Here is a 14,940-nt window from a genome sequence, read left to right as displayed (position 1 = left end):
GATATGTTTTCGATGGATTCGTTCGACTTTGAGGCGGTTATGAGCCGCCATTTGTTCGAAGGACCATCGGTCCATCAGCATCAAAGTCAGCAACCGTTGCACCATCTGCAGCATCATTCCTGCCAGCAGCAACATCAACACCAGCAGCAGCAGCAACAGTCACATCATCAGCAGCACCAGCAGCACCTGGACGGTGATCATCATCTGACGCATCATCGCCATCAGCACGATTTCCATCCGGAGGCACATTCGATCGATCACCAGCAGCATCATCTGCATCAGGCGAACAATGTCGATTCGACCACGTCGAACAGTTCGGACTTTTTCCTTGCGGACGATGAAAACACCACCGACAGTGATTCGTACTGTGGGTTTAACAGCGATCAGGAGAATAATGATTCCATGAAAGAGTAAGATACTAATAACAATTTGTTTGAAGGATTTAGCTTATGCTTATAATTTATGTTCATCTTTTAACCCTTATGGAAGTTAATTCTTAAGTTTCTGGAGTATTTGGATATTTTGTTCAATGAAAAATTATAAAAAAGAACAATAAGCAGCGTCTTATGAATATTGAACTTGAAAGTAATCATAGAATCTTGCTAGAATTCAAATTTTGTTCTCCAGAGATTTCCTAAATGAGACTTAGCATCCCAAAGTTTTTTGACGATTTCTGATGTTTTACTATATTTCCGCCCAATAGTGGCATTCCCATATATTTTTGATCTCGTTCCAAATGGTTGTTTGACAGTTTCATTCATGTTTTTGGGTTTGTTCCTGTTCTTTTTAATGTTTTGTTTCCTTTTTACAATAAAACAATACCTGTTTTGTAGTAATTTGAAAAGACTAAATTTAGACGATCTTTTTGTAACTTTTGCATATTTTTAAACACATTATTAATCCTAGACATGAAATTCCAGGTTTTAACTTAACTTTGAACTATAATTTAGGATGAACCTGCTTTCGTTTTGCTACATATAATTGTGTACAACACTTTCTGGGGTCAGTCATTTGAAAAAAAAAACCTTAAAATCAAAATTATCTGAGAAGGCTTGAACATCTCCGGAACAAAACCTCTTACATGTTAGAAAACTAGTAGATAAACTGACTTAATAAGTATTCCCATCATCATCTTCATCTTTATGACTTTTGAACCATATAAGATCAGTTCCAGCAACGCTATAAGTAGTTTAAAAAAAGCACACGAACTATAAAAGAGACAGCACAATTTCGTTGAAGATGCATAACAAAACTTCAAATAATTAAATTATCGTCTCGATGGGCTTCTGCTCAATTTTTCTTGGTCAGTACAATTTCTATCTACTGAGTAATATTGAGAATTTCTAGTTTTCTTTTAATATTTGAATTTATTCATATAAAAAACGGACGTTTGTAACTCTGTCGAGTTTCAGTAGCAGGCGAAGGATCACTGTAATCTGCCTTACAGTCACGTCTTAGCAGTAGAATTTTTCTATTTATACATTTTGTTTCATTCGTGTATCACAACTCTATCTACGACCATACATCCTTTACCAAACATTTTTTCAATTGTGTTTTAAAATCCTTTACGATTAGGGCCCCAAAATGCATAAATTATTAAAATTTTCTCTATGTTTCGATCGATTTTTCAACCAAATAGGCTCTACAGCAACCGCACGTCCAAGTACCGACGGCCAAAGTGCGCCTCCCAGCAAGCCCAGCAACGTCAGGCAGCAAATCTCCGCGAACGGCGCCGCATGCAAAGCATCAACGAAGCCTTCGAAGGTTTACGGACACACATACCCACCCTGCCGTACGAGAAGCGCCTAAGCAAGGTGGACACGCTGAAGCTGGCCATCAGCTATATCTCGTTCCTGGGCGAAATGTTGCGAAAGGACAAAAATGGCAACGAAACCGGCACGAACGGTATCAAGCGGGCACCGGTAAAGGAACCACCGAAGAAGTTTATCGTTCGTGGTAAGTTACCCGATGTGATTGGGCGACTATATGAACTACATTTGATCGTAGACTGCAGGTCCAGTAGGCTCGCTAACCAACTGTGCGTTTCCAAAGCAAGGGGCAATCACCCTATGAACCCATGTCCCCAACACCCAACACGGCAACGGTTGTGTTTTGGTAGAACTCAAATGTTCCGTAGCGAATTGACTTTTTTCCATCGATCGAGATCCGTACATCCTCTCCGGCAGGCAAAAGGATGATTCGATTGCGTTCGTATTGAATATGGCGAAGGACATTTCGGATGGATCGGAGGGATCGCTAATATACCGGAAACCGTAACTGATGTAGTTATTGTGTCACGGTGTTTCTTTGATACGTCGGGCATGGACTGTAGCATATGCCCTACCCGGAGACTGATGACTGTGACGGAGCATGAATAAATGGGTGCTCTTTTTCGGGCCGGCTTTCGGTTGCCGGTTGAAAATTGAATTTCTTCGCATTGGATGGTGCGATGTTTGGTTAGGTAGGGTTTGTTACTGTGCGGTTGGCAGCTGTGATGAAGATGAAGAGCATTACCAGCACTGTCTCGATTAAAGGGGTTTGATGGAAGTGGATCCTAGTGATCTACTATGTCTCGATTAAAGAGGTTTGATGGAAGTGGATCCTAGTGATCTACTATATATGTTTCAGGTGAAGAAGATAAAGTTGAAACCAAGTACAATTCCTGAACGTATAAGAATTGGCGAAAGTTTTAACAAAAGAGTGTAACCATACAGAGCTATGGTAGAATTTTTAAGTGTTTTTCATTTCCTTCTGATTTATTTATACTAGTTTTGAGTGTCTGAGACTACATTCACCTCTCTAATTAACTTTTTAATGGCTTGAAACTAAAAATTGAACTGGATGTTCGTTAAAACTTAAATACTACATCTTCTAGAATTTAAATTCAAACGAATAATTTTAAATTTATAATTGACAACCATATACAGTTGCTTGGAAATTACCCTGGTTGCGGCGGGACTGTGGTCCTTCGACCCTTCTTCTTGGCTAATATTGCCACTCGGTCTCGGATAACTTCGCGCAAACTATTTGTCATCTTCAAAGATCATCAAAGATAAAAATTTCCATAGTTTCGGTTATTTTTTTGAGCCTATGATCAGTTGAATGTAGATTATGGACAGGATAGAGGTTTGCTCACATAATTGCATCAGTCACTACTGAGGTTATTGAAGAGTCCTCTCATTTTTTTTGTGTTCTTATGGCCAGAATATTTTACACTTTTTTACGGTTGATTTGACCGCCGTATAACATCGATATAGTCACATCGAAAGGTTCCTGCAGCACAGTTGATTGGCAGAAATATTTTCCTTTTAAGATATTTTGATTTATTTTCTAGAAGTCTAGAAGATTTTTATAAAACGTTGATTGTTTTGCTCCTGAATTAAACTCATAATACGAAAAAAATATCCTTAATTGAAGTGGTGGACTGTTTAGGCCATGTGTTCAATGTAGTAAAATGACGGCTTGACCCCGTGTTGTAAAATTAAATTGATGATTCTTTATTACTCACGGTACTATTCACGTTTTAACGCCTTCGTCTGTAAAACGAATATGAACGCTTCAATGGACGCCAGCATTCCATCTGAGATTGACACGCCTTCTCTGCCCATGTGGACGGCCCAAAAAATCTTTCTGTTCCGAATTGTCCGGTGGCATTCTCATGCCATAACCGATCACTTAGGCGATCGGTTTGCCTGGCGAATGTAATTTGCTGTGCGGTGGTGAGATCATAGTACAGTTCATAACTATCGTCATTTTAGTGATTCCTCCACTGTCGTTCCACATATATCGAGCTATAAACCCTTTCGGGCATCTTAGCAAGAGTAGGACACGGCTAAGAGGATTCTATATGTTTGGTCATAGTTCATCTCTGAAAGGTGAATGTGAGCAATGGGGCTGTAAATGTTCTAAACAATTTCAATTCGTCAGACAGTTTGCTAATTTGTGTGATGAAAAAATCCTACTTAGCAGGTTGAGCATACAATAATTTAAGTAGAAACTATACTATAACTTTGTACATTTGTATTCGTCAAGTATTTGCCTCGAGATTTGTTCTTAAATTATCTTAAATTTAAAGGAAAAGCTAACAATCTTTGCAAAAGACTTTTTTAAAAGCAATAAACATGGCGGCCATGTACATACCCGACAGACTAATGCTCAACAAATCCGCTCCACTTGGCAGAATTTCGACCACCTGAACGTTAAGCACAAAACTCTCACGCCCACTCAATCCCATTCCGAAATTTGTTGCTGCTTCCATGCTCTTCCACATTTGCCGAAGGATATTTGCTTGCGTGCTGGGAATCGCTTTTGCGCAAACGCCAAAAGCGTCGACTCTTCCCGTGTCACGATTCTCGATGCACATAAAACAACCTCTATCACCCACCGATCCTACGGTTGGCATTGTTTTTGTTTTACTTTGTTTGTCGAAAAGGATGATGATGATGATGAAAATGGGAAAAAGATCCCTGGGAATTGCTAGCACATGCTTTCATCTACCAATGAGGGGGAGCCCAAATTTGTGATCTTCTTCCTGTAAAGTTTGGTGCGTTTTGTGTCCCAGAGATGCTAGGGAAGCAGAAAGCATTACGGAGCACTTAAGTGACGTACTTTTGGGGGATTTGTAAACAAACTCGGAAATGGTTCGCGACACTGTTTGCACCAAAAAGAGGTAGCAAATTCGTCCTTAAATGCGTATGTACCGGCATCACCACCGGCATCCACCCTCACGCTATGACGACGGGGTAACGACGAATCCTGTGGCTTCCATTGAGGGATACGACCCTCGCTTATTTACGATAGACACTTGCCGTAGCGATTCCGCTCGGTTTGGTTTGAAAAAAAAACAAGCGAAAACGATTCTGTACAACGGTGCTCATTGTCCCATCACTTTCTTCCTTCCCGCAGGTGGCAGTGGCCAGACACACTCACTTTCCTGGCACCGGAAGGGCGATCGGAACGCAAACGGGCGCTATTTTGCGCGTATTTGGCGACCGGAGGATCCACGGAGCAATCATCGCAATATCGCTGCCGGCCCATCAACGTACGCAACGAACGGAATCTGTTAGGCCCCTGACTGTGGTGTGTGTGTCATGGGCGTTCCTGCCAGAAGCAATCGATGTGCAACAAACAATCTAGTCTTTGGCTCTCTTCGGTGTTGATGTTACCGGAAATAGCAATGTAAATAAATTTTATTCTTATTACTAAATTAACCTTCGTAGTGTAATGACAGTTTTTAGAGTTTGTATTACTTGCAAAGAAAGAAGCTCGTTTAGCTGGTTATTCTGCTAATGGCCATATACATTCGAGAGGAGTTTAAAATTCTCGCATTTAAACGTGATCAAATACACACCCTTTCAAGTTGGCAGGAACAACTTTCAAATTTCCGGCTTAGATCCCAACCGTTACTCATTCGCACTCACTTCAGGACCCGCCTAATCCTTTTCTGACAACGACAAGCAAAACCTTACCCCCGGATGTGAGTGTAGGGACACTGCTGCATTTTAAAACAGTCTCAAAATTTTAGCGCTTCATTAAAACGATGTTCTGTTCAGCTCGGTTGCGTTCTATCGATCTCTGTCCGACCATGGGAAAAGGGGTGCAAAAGTTTGTTGTTTTAATGCACTTCCTTGCATACCCATTGCCGCTTTTTAATAACTTTGTTTGCTTTTGTGTGTACATTTGAACGTCCTTGCATTGCCAAGGTTTTTCCCCTTCTGCGACGGCAAACCATCCTCTAAGGAAGCTTCGGGACAACACCTGAGTAAACAAAAGCTTGGCTAGTGATATTTTGTTTCGATTAATGCTGGCGGTGATTTGTTAGCGATATGTTATGCTTTTGCTGCTCCATACGGTGGCAAACTGCTGGCTAACGGAAATGTTATGTTTGTGTGATGGTTTCAAATTTCACTCGAATTTATACTGGGAATCGCTTTGTACGAAATTTTGTGAACAGAGAGTTTGTTTTATTACTAAAACATTTAATTTATTTTTTAATCTTTGAAGGAACAGGTACTTCCATAAAATATTTTATCAAATTTTTATTGATATTTCTTTTTGTTTAATTGTAAATCCTTCAAATCGTTCCAATTATTGGTCCCTTGGTAACGAGTATAACAAATTAAATGATATAGACAAGACACACCAGATACAATCGTTAATATTACTGATTGATCCTTCACAAATACTGTGCTTTTGGTCGAAATATGATCGAGAATTCGTATTCTGATTAACATCTCTAAATTGATATTAGAATAGATTCGTACAAGAATGTGGACTCCGGGCTCAAGCGGACTACCACATTCAACTAAATGCCATCATGTCAATTTCATAAACAAATCAATAATTCCAGCCTTGTGAAGGAGCATAGAGCGAGGTCCATTTCCATTTTAACTTGTTGAAACCAGAGGAGAACTCCGATTGATGTGGAATATTTAAGGCTTTTTTTAAACTGTAGGATGCCTCCGACACCAGAGATCGCTCTAATAGGTCTTCGTTTAACTGCTTAGTGATCCGGAATCAGCCCCATTTATTATTTATTTTAAGTATGACGGCTTGCCCCATATTGTCAATCAGCACTATTTTTTACCAGTTTTTTTTTCATCGAAATCTTTTACGGTTGTTCAATGTTCTTTGGTGATTTCGTACTACTTGCGTGTAGCTTTCTTGAAGTATTAAATAATTCGAATTTATTCCATTCGATTTGACCAATAATTTCGACATCTATGCTTATTGCTTTCTACATAACCAAAGATTTTTCTCTTTGGCTTTGACTCATGGTGACTAACAGTTATAACAAGTTTTTACCTACGTGGTGTAACGTTTTACATCTCCGATTTATCAATCATACGTCGATAGGATGTCCTGCATATATCTCCGAATTTCTTCATTGTTATATAAAACTACCTTAAACTCATACAAAATATGAAGTTTTCAATGAAACAACTTAATTTCAGTAAACTGTTATCTAAGTTAAGCGATAAATACACTTTATAGGAACACTTTCTAAATGGTGATTCTTTTTATAGAAGAGATTAGAGAGGAAGGAATGGGATATTAGGAAGGAAGAGAAAGAATAACTTATTAAAAACAAAGTTCGTATAATTTTAGAACAAAATAATAGTTACGAAGAGCGTAGATGCTCTAAGTCTTGTCTGCGACTAGAGAAACTTCTGAGATGGTGTGAAATTTAGTCGCGGAAGCAGGGAATCTATTAGGAAGAAAAATTAGGAATGTAAAAAAATTGAAAAAAAAAGCTTTGTACTGTTTGCACTGGTTTTAAAAAATTTGGAGAGCTAATACCCTAAATACCGTAGGTAATTTTAAGCAGTATTATATGTTTCATGAGTATCATCTTGTTGAGAGTGATAGTGAGAGAGACGTTCTCATTAATATACCCAAAATTTTAATTTTCAAACTATGAAAACGTGCTTTGAAGAACAATTTTCTGTCCAAGGTTATTTCCGAGTAGTTTATACCAGGCGTTCGTTGGACGGTGCTTCCTTGCATGTTAAGTTGTCTCGCTTCATGATAGATTTAGTTTCCTAGCTGTGTTCATAACTGCAATATACGACTTCAGTACTTTGACTTGGAAGTGGATATACAAATTTGATAGCAGTTGTTGCAATATAATCCTGTGCTTTCTTTAGTACTTCCTCATACAATCTTGTTCATCAAATTCGACCAAGAACTCCTCATTTTGATGCCGGTCAATATTGAAATCACCTAATTCCACTTCTTTTTCTAATCCTCTATCGCAAGTAAAGTGCGAAAGACTTTTTACAACTACACCGTACCCGAGGATTAAGGCTGACACTTGATGAGGTTTAAAAATCAATGCGCAAAACTATCGCTCTGGCTGACATCAAGCGGATTGTAAAACGGGTTTAAAGGAAAAGTTTGCGAGGATAAAAAAATAGAAAAAATAACATTACATGATCCGGAATAGGGCGCTATGCTCGGTTAAAGAAAAAAAATCACGGCCGCAGTGGAAGAGGAAAGAAAGAGATGTGCATTTGCAGATAACTTTCCAGGGCTAACCAAATGCAACCACGAGGTACGGGAAGGATCTATTCCGGGAAATCTGCGATCTCCTCAACGTACCATCAACGGATCAACGGGGCGGAAACCGTGACCGGATCGGTTTAACTGTACGGGGTAAACCGGTCCGCCAGGGCTTAATTGTATTTGAATGGAAGGGTGCTAAAATCCTCTCGGAGCGCATTAAAAGAGGTTCCGTACAGAAGAGGGGGAAGCAGAATTCAGCTTAGTACAGAGTCGGGGCAGTGGGGTGAATGAGTGGAAATTTTTTAATAAAACCACCAATTGAGATTAATATCACCACTTCAGTAAAGGCAGGAGAAAAGGTTTGATCTAGATTTTTTTTTGTCGCTTCTTTAATTCCATAAAGCGTTCAATATCGTGCAATCGTGAAATCGTAAATTTTTTCCTCATCGTGATAAATTAAATCCATTCTCCTTTGTTGTGACATTTGATTAGGTTGTTTTTTCATATTGTTTGTTGTGAATACGATGAAGAAGCCGTAGCTGCAGTGATGACAAACCAAGCCGCGTCTATTGCATGAGCTGCATGTGCAGTTGCAATTCATTTAATGATCGTTGGCATCATTACACCGCATGATGCCGTCTATGCACGACGCAGTATTGTGCACGCAAACTCCACATGCGTATTTGTGAAATAAGAATTCTAGCTTTCGTTGTGTGATTCTTTAAGGAACATAAATTGCAGTAATTGTTTATTGACAGAGGGTTGCGTACAATACCACAAAGCACGTGCATTGCTTTCATTAGCCCTGATCAACGCACTCACATTACTACCAAATGCAGTACTGAGCATGGAAGAGACAGAGAGAGAGAGAGAGAGAGAGAGAGAGAGAGAGAGAGATAACAGCTCCTCAACTAGCAATCTAATGTCCATGCTGAGCACACTCTAACCTTCTCTGGCCACAGTCATCACGGACCAGCTGACCCAGTGGTGGCAGCAGCTTCGCTTCATCACTCAACGAAAAACACCTCAGTTATAGTCTGGACGTTATCTATCCTACACGCACTGAACGGCACAACAGATTATCTCTCGCGTCTTGTCCACATTGTCCATCATTCATCATCGCTCAGCTGTGAGATATGGTGTCGAACGAGCCGACCATATCAACGGGAGACATCGAAATTCTACGCTACGATGATCGCTACCGGGACCAATCGATGGAGGTGCTCCGAAAGTCTTTTTTCCTCAACGAAATGGTGTGTATTGGAGCGGAGGTAAACCTTACACCCCAGGCACAGAAGGATCTTGAACAGCTTTGTCTGGATGTAGCGGACGGTGGTGTGTCTATGATCGCAAAACACACATCAACCGATACGATCGTTGGAGTTTCATTCAATGTGCTACAGGTTAGTGTATGCGTCTTACCCATCAATATGAAGTTGTTTAAAACATAATTCTCTCCCATTTCCCGCCAAGACCCCGAGTGGACCGGAAGATGCCAACTACTTTGAGCAGTTCCGCGACAACAAATGTACGACCGACAGTTCCCGGGCCCTAATGCAATACATGATCACGATGGACGCAAAGGTGAACCTGTTTGAACGATTCAATGTGAGCTGTTTGCTGGAGATCATGTTTCTTGCCACCCTGCCGAGCTGCGAGGGCCACGGTGTTGGTACACGGCTCGTTCGCGAATCGGTGCGGTTGGCGGAACAACTAAAAAGTGGCAAAGCCGTACCAACCAAGGTATCTGGTGAATCTTCCGGAGCATTCAATAAGCCACAGCTTGTTTCAGCTTTATTTACATCGCGAATCTCGCAACGTGTCGGTGAAAAGGTTGGCTTCACGGTTATCAATCAGGTGCCCCATTCGGAGTTTGTTTACAAGGGTAAAACATTTAGCGATCGGATTGGTCCTGAGCATCCATTTTCTACGCTGGTTGTGAAGCACATATGATAGATTGTTCGTGCGGAAAGTGAAAGTGTGGAACGAAAAAAACGGCGAAAAGTGTGATCGTTTCATTAACGGCAACATTGCGCTACTTTTGGCAGAGTTGTGTGAAAGATGTACAAGCTTATCAAGGCAAATAAAAGCACAGTATTGATGCTATGTTGCAAAGAGGCGGATGATGCGATTAGGTTATTATAATAGAAGGAATGCACGGACTGTATGTGTGAATTGAGTTGTGTTTCCGCACAAGTGAATGAGCCTTAGTCCAGTAACTTCCCAATAAAAAAAAACAAAATGACATTGAATTTACTGCATTTCGTTGATGGCACACGATCTCAACACGTGATGGCACTAATATTAGTGAGACTTAGGTTTTCCTTGGTTCGCCATCATAACCTTATAACCTTAACGTGTACAATCATTATTGCATTATTTTCAACACAATTGTTTAGTCATTTTTGCTGATTCTTTATCGTCTGCAAGCGATTATGAGTACATTTTGATGAGATTTGGCTTTGTGTATGGCAGCGAAAGATTTTAAAATTCTGTACTATCTGTGGTGATACTAGATAAGTCATTCTAGGTACAATGATCGTTAAGCATTTAAACGGAAATGATCATCAACCCACCTGGCTGGCCATGAGCTGCTACTCTGCATAATAATTGCGTGCCGATGACCGCAAACCACCCTGGACTGACACGGTTCTGCTTGAAGCACTGACTATATTACAATTGATGTTCTATCTTGATAAAGAATGTTTTTAGTGGTACATGTTAGACTGAAGTGTTAAGAAGTTAAACCTTCAGTAAATAGGAAGACAACAGATTCTCTATACAGTTCCGTGACAGCAGGTTCACAGTCACACCGTGTGATGATCGTGAGGCATCAAAGGTTAACTTGTAAGTCGCGCTGCATAAAGAGAACTTAGGGGCGGCCCGATGGTAATGTCTAGTAAAATCCTCTACGGCTCGTGCCAAACTGTTGGGGCATGAGTCCGGCATCCTCATCATGTGCCCCAAGTCATCGTACCTTTCCGGCTTTGATTACCGTCAGGATATTAGCACCGCCAAACAGCTCCGGTAGCTCACGGTTCATCCTTCCTTCGCAACACTCCCTGCTCGCACATACCGCCAAAGTCGTTCGAAAACGGCAAGTGCATTGGCGTCCTCAGCATAAATCGCCGCGGAACCAAGGAATTGGAGAGTTCGGGTTGAATAATGTCGAAGCCCGCGCTTTGCATGACACATTCCAGAACGATGTTGTTCAGCAAACAGGAGGTCCATCCCCTTGCCCTCGACACTGATGTATGTTTAAGCTATCTACATTAGCAATTGTAAAAGCATAAATCTTAGTTCTCTAATTAATATTTACCAATAGAAATTTAAAAAATTGCGCCCAACCAAAAGAAACATCGATATGTTGCATATGAAATATTTCAGGTTAAGAAGGAAATTTTTCATACAATTGTCAAACATCTTTTGACAATAGGGAAACTGTCAACAATACGAAATGAATTTCATTTGTTTTCATCCCATTCCTTTTGGAGAATAAATTCGTAAACATTGCACGGTACTCAACAAAAGACGCACGGGTACTATCCTAATCTCTTTAAAACCACAATCGAGGATTAACTTTTTACGGTATCAATTTCAGCATTTGTTGACGTGTCGCTTCCACAGAACACACCACACTTTCCGAGCATGCGCTGATGTTGTTCCTCGGCAACCTGTTTGGCCTGTGTTAAAGATAGAACGACGATCCTTGAATCACCATGGAGGATAGTAACAATACCAGCAATCAATAACAGTGTGGCGATCACGAAAGTTTGCTAGCTAGTCATACACAGCCGTACAAGGAGCACTCTCTCTCTCTCTCGCTCCATTTGGAAAACAATCACACAAAACACCCTTGTGCGCAACAATGCTACCTCCGGTAACCGAACCGAAGATGATATTTCGCGTGTTTAGCTTTTTCTATTTCCTATCGCGTCCACTACTCAAGTGGTTCCTGCACCGGTTTACCAATCTCTGCGAGCTGCAGCGCATCTGTTACGGCTGTCCACCGGGTGCGACACGCACGAAAAAGGTACAAAACTCACTGGAACTGTCCCGACGATTACCAATTAAAAAGTTGCTCCACATCCTAAACGAGCTGGTTAGCAACGATGTCGAGGAAACGTTTCTCCGGCGAGAGATACAAACGCGTGCCATCGGGACGGTGCTGCAGGTGAAGAAGATAAACCCGAAGGTGCACATCGATTTTCCACGATCGTTTGGTACGTGCGCGGAAAGAATATGGGGCTACAAGCGTCTGTATTTTATGGTGGAAAAGTTACGCGCCACACAGTACGACACTGAGGAACCGGAGCACGAGGCTAAGCTGTTGATGTTGTGGAAGCTGTTGGTGGGGGATGAGATGCAGCTGACCGGGCGAATTACTGATCAATGGCAGCACATCGGATTTCAGGTAAAGGGGTGCATGTATTAAGTAAAATTAAAAAAAGAACGGCTGAAAAAGGACAAAATCTCTTAACGTTTTTGCAGGGCGATGATCCTTCCACGGACTTCCGCGGTATGGGCGTGCTCGGGCTGGACAATCTGCTGTTTCTGGCACAAAACTATAACGGCACTGCACGGCATCTGCTGTCCCATTCACACCATCCAAAGCATGGCTATTTTTTCGCGATCGTCGGTATTAATCTAACATCGATGGCGTACCACCTGCTGAAGTCCGGCTCCGCTCGGACACACTTTTACAACCATCCACAACATCACCTTACGGTGGACACGTTTCACCAGTTCTACTGCTATCTATTTTACGAGTTCGATCGTTACTGGGTCGAGTGTAAGCCAAAGAACATTATGGACTTTAACCACATCCAGCGACGGTTTGAGGAAAACGTGCTACAGCTGCTTGCCAACGATGGATGCTACTTCAAGATGAACCTTTCGGTGGAAGATGTTTAACGGTTACTTTGCTCCCATTTTTTTTACACTTTTTCCCCTTTTTGCGTCCCTCTTTCGATATGGCTTTGCCGTGTTTTTTGCCTTTTTGTAGATTCGAGATCGGAATACCTGCTAAGGATTATTGTTACCTTTTTGTTTTGTTTTTGGCTCTTTAAATACGATTTTCTGTGTGTGTGGTTAGTAGTTTACGGAATGTGATACCGAGTGTTTGCGCACAATACATACACATAGAAGGCAGGATGGTGGGATCGTCGATTGGGGGTTTCAACATCCTCGTAAGTCGCATGAATACACACACATACACCGCAAGTGCAATCTAGTGAGAGAATAAAGTGAAGCTTTTTAGGAATATCTAATAAATAATAATAGGTAATGTGTGATTTAAAATATTTACAAATGAGAAGGGGATCATAGGGATAAAAAAGGAAATCTAGATGTTCTCTAGAATGATGGGATCGTACAGGACCACATAGACAGACAGAGAGAAAGTAAGTCTGAAACATCTGCAGACCTTAGTAACAAGTCACCAATAGAGCAATCCTGAATAACTAACATCTTAATGAGCCAAGTTCATGTTGAAGAACTTGACTACTATTTTCCTGGCTTCCCTGCTATATCTCTTTGTTGGACAGTCAGTCTCGTCTAGACAAATACGTTCTTTAAAATCAATTTGCCTTTGCCTTTGCAGGAGGCCTATAGTACAAGGATGGGATGGGCTCCTTTATATAAAAAGCTTTGCTATAAATTTAATGGTAAATGTTTTTTACAGTGTCATGAGTACGACCAGGCCGTATTCCCTAAAATTTGATCTGACTCTTACAATCCTTCCAACCTGTACGCTATGTGAAGGGTAGACATTTCCTTCTCCCTCAGTTTAAGTGCACCTTATCCCGGGTGAGCTAGGCTGTGGATGATTTGGCTGCCAGGTATCCTTCTGATGTTGTTGTCCTCTCTGGTTCCAGGGATTTGACTGTCTGGAGCACCGTATCACGGAGACTTAGCACTGGCTCCCAATATATAACTCCCTCAGTTGCGGATGCAGCATTTTGCATATAGATGTTGTGGCTGGCGACCCTACCCTCGGCAGAACGAATAAGTCCGAAAGCTACAGTAGCATCGAACTCAAGCATTCCGTCAAGAGTAAGGCCGCCAGGTCACAACTTCACGTCTTTCAAACCTATTTCATTGGTTCAACGATTTAATGTTGACGCTGGCTGGCGTAACGGTTACTGCACTATCTGCAGCATCGGACCCAAAAATTACACCAACGGGCAAAGGTCGTCAGTTACGACTATAGATCTCCTAAATTTTAGTCCCTATTTGTGCCAGAACAGCGACATTTAAATGTTATCGTATGTTGCAGACATATATCAAACATTAAAAACACCAAAAACAGATAAACATTACAAACTACAATTAGCTAACCAAACGGTAGTGCGTACTATATACGGAAAGGGAAAGGGGAAGAAATCAAAGGACGATTCCCATCTCTGTCGAAGTCAAAAAAAATCCGCTCATATTCGTAGTCTTTCTCATCCTAGGATATCGGTCATCGGCACCCCTGGGGATCTGCCTGATGCCCGAACGGCTGCTAAGAGCCCGAGTTCAATCGCATCGAATCCCACAAATGACCAGATGATGCGGTCAATGTCGAGCTATCCTTTGCTACAGCTACAAACCTTGGAGTCGGCGCTGCCTGCCTATACGTTGAAGATGTGCATTCATCGAATAATGTTTCGAAATAAGTCTAACCATCATGCGAATGAACGCATGATACACCGGGAGCTCGTGAGACTAGGGACGCAGGGACAAATTATTACAATATTATAGGAACTCACCAGATGTTGTAATTTGTTCGTCCTTCTACGCAACTTCACTACCCGTTAATATGATAATGAGAACCTAAACCTCTTCCTTCCCAGAGCTGGAGTGTGTGTGTCAAATATTTATTGAGTCGATTACTTTTACATATTGTTTCTCATTCTCGTTTGTATGTCCACAGATAAAGTACTGTATTTCTCC

At 41.2% G+C, this 14,940-nt stretch overlaps 3 protein-coding genes across 3 annotated transcripts in view; all 3 read left to right on the top strand.

Moving 5' to 3' along the window:
* The window catches only part of LOC126558678 (pancreas transcription factor 1 subunit alpha), a 396,742-nt gene continuing 381,802 nt past the window's right edge, over positions 1 to 14,940 (top strand). The window contains exons 1-3 of the mRNA XM_050214727.1: positions 1 to 410; positions 1,640 to 1,956; positions 4,906 to 5,087. Coding sequence (XP_050070684.1) covers positions 4 to 410; positions 1,640 to 1,956; positions 4,906 to 5,066 — 885 coding nt within the window. The 5' untranslated portion in view covers positions 1 to 3 and the 3' untranslated portion in view covers positions 5,067 to 5,087. The remainder of the gene's footprint in view (positions 411 to 1,639; positions 1,957 to 4,905; positions 5,088 to 14,940) is intronic.
* Positions 9,141 to 14,940, top strand: part of LOC126558880 (uncharacterized) — a 204,381-nt gene continuing 198,581 nt past the window's right edge. Inside the window, exons 1-2 of the mRNA XM_050214959.1 lie at positions 9,141 to 9,407; positions 9,478 to 9,984. Of these exons, the coding sequence (XP_050070916.1) occupies positions 9,141 to 9,407; positions 9,478 to 9,957 (747 nt within the window). The 3' untranslated portion in view covers positions 9,958 to 9,984. The remainder of the gene's footprint in view (positions 9,408 to 9,477; positions 9,985 to 14,940) is intronic.
* On the top strand, positions 11,858 to 12,920 carry LOC126558567 (ELMO domain-containing protein 2). The gene is made up of 2 exons (XM_050214601.1): positions 11,858 to 12,418; positions 12,496 to 12,920. The coding sequence occupies exons 1-2, from the start codon at positions 11,873 to 11,875 to the stop codon at positions 12,916 to 12,918; spliced, it is 969 nt and encodes a 322-aa protein (XP_050070558.1). The 5' UTR covers positions 11,858 to 11,872; the 3' UTR covers positions 12,919 to 12,920.

This window comes from Anopheles maculipalpis, chromosome 2RL (genome assembly GCF_943734695.1).
Source record: "Anopheles maculipalpis chromosome 2RL, idAnoMacuDA_375_x, whole genome shotgun sequence".
Taxonomy (NCBI): Eukaryota; Metazoa; Arthropoda; class Insecta; order Diptera; family Culicidae; genus Anopheles; species Anopheles maculipalpis.
The sequence above is the reverse complement of the archived record's forward strand: the minus strand, read 5'-3'. Positions and strand labels throughout refer to the sequence as shown.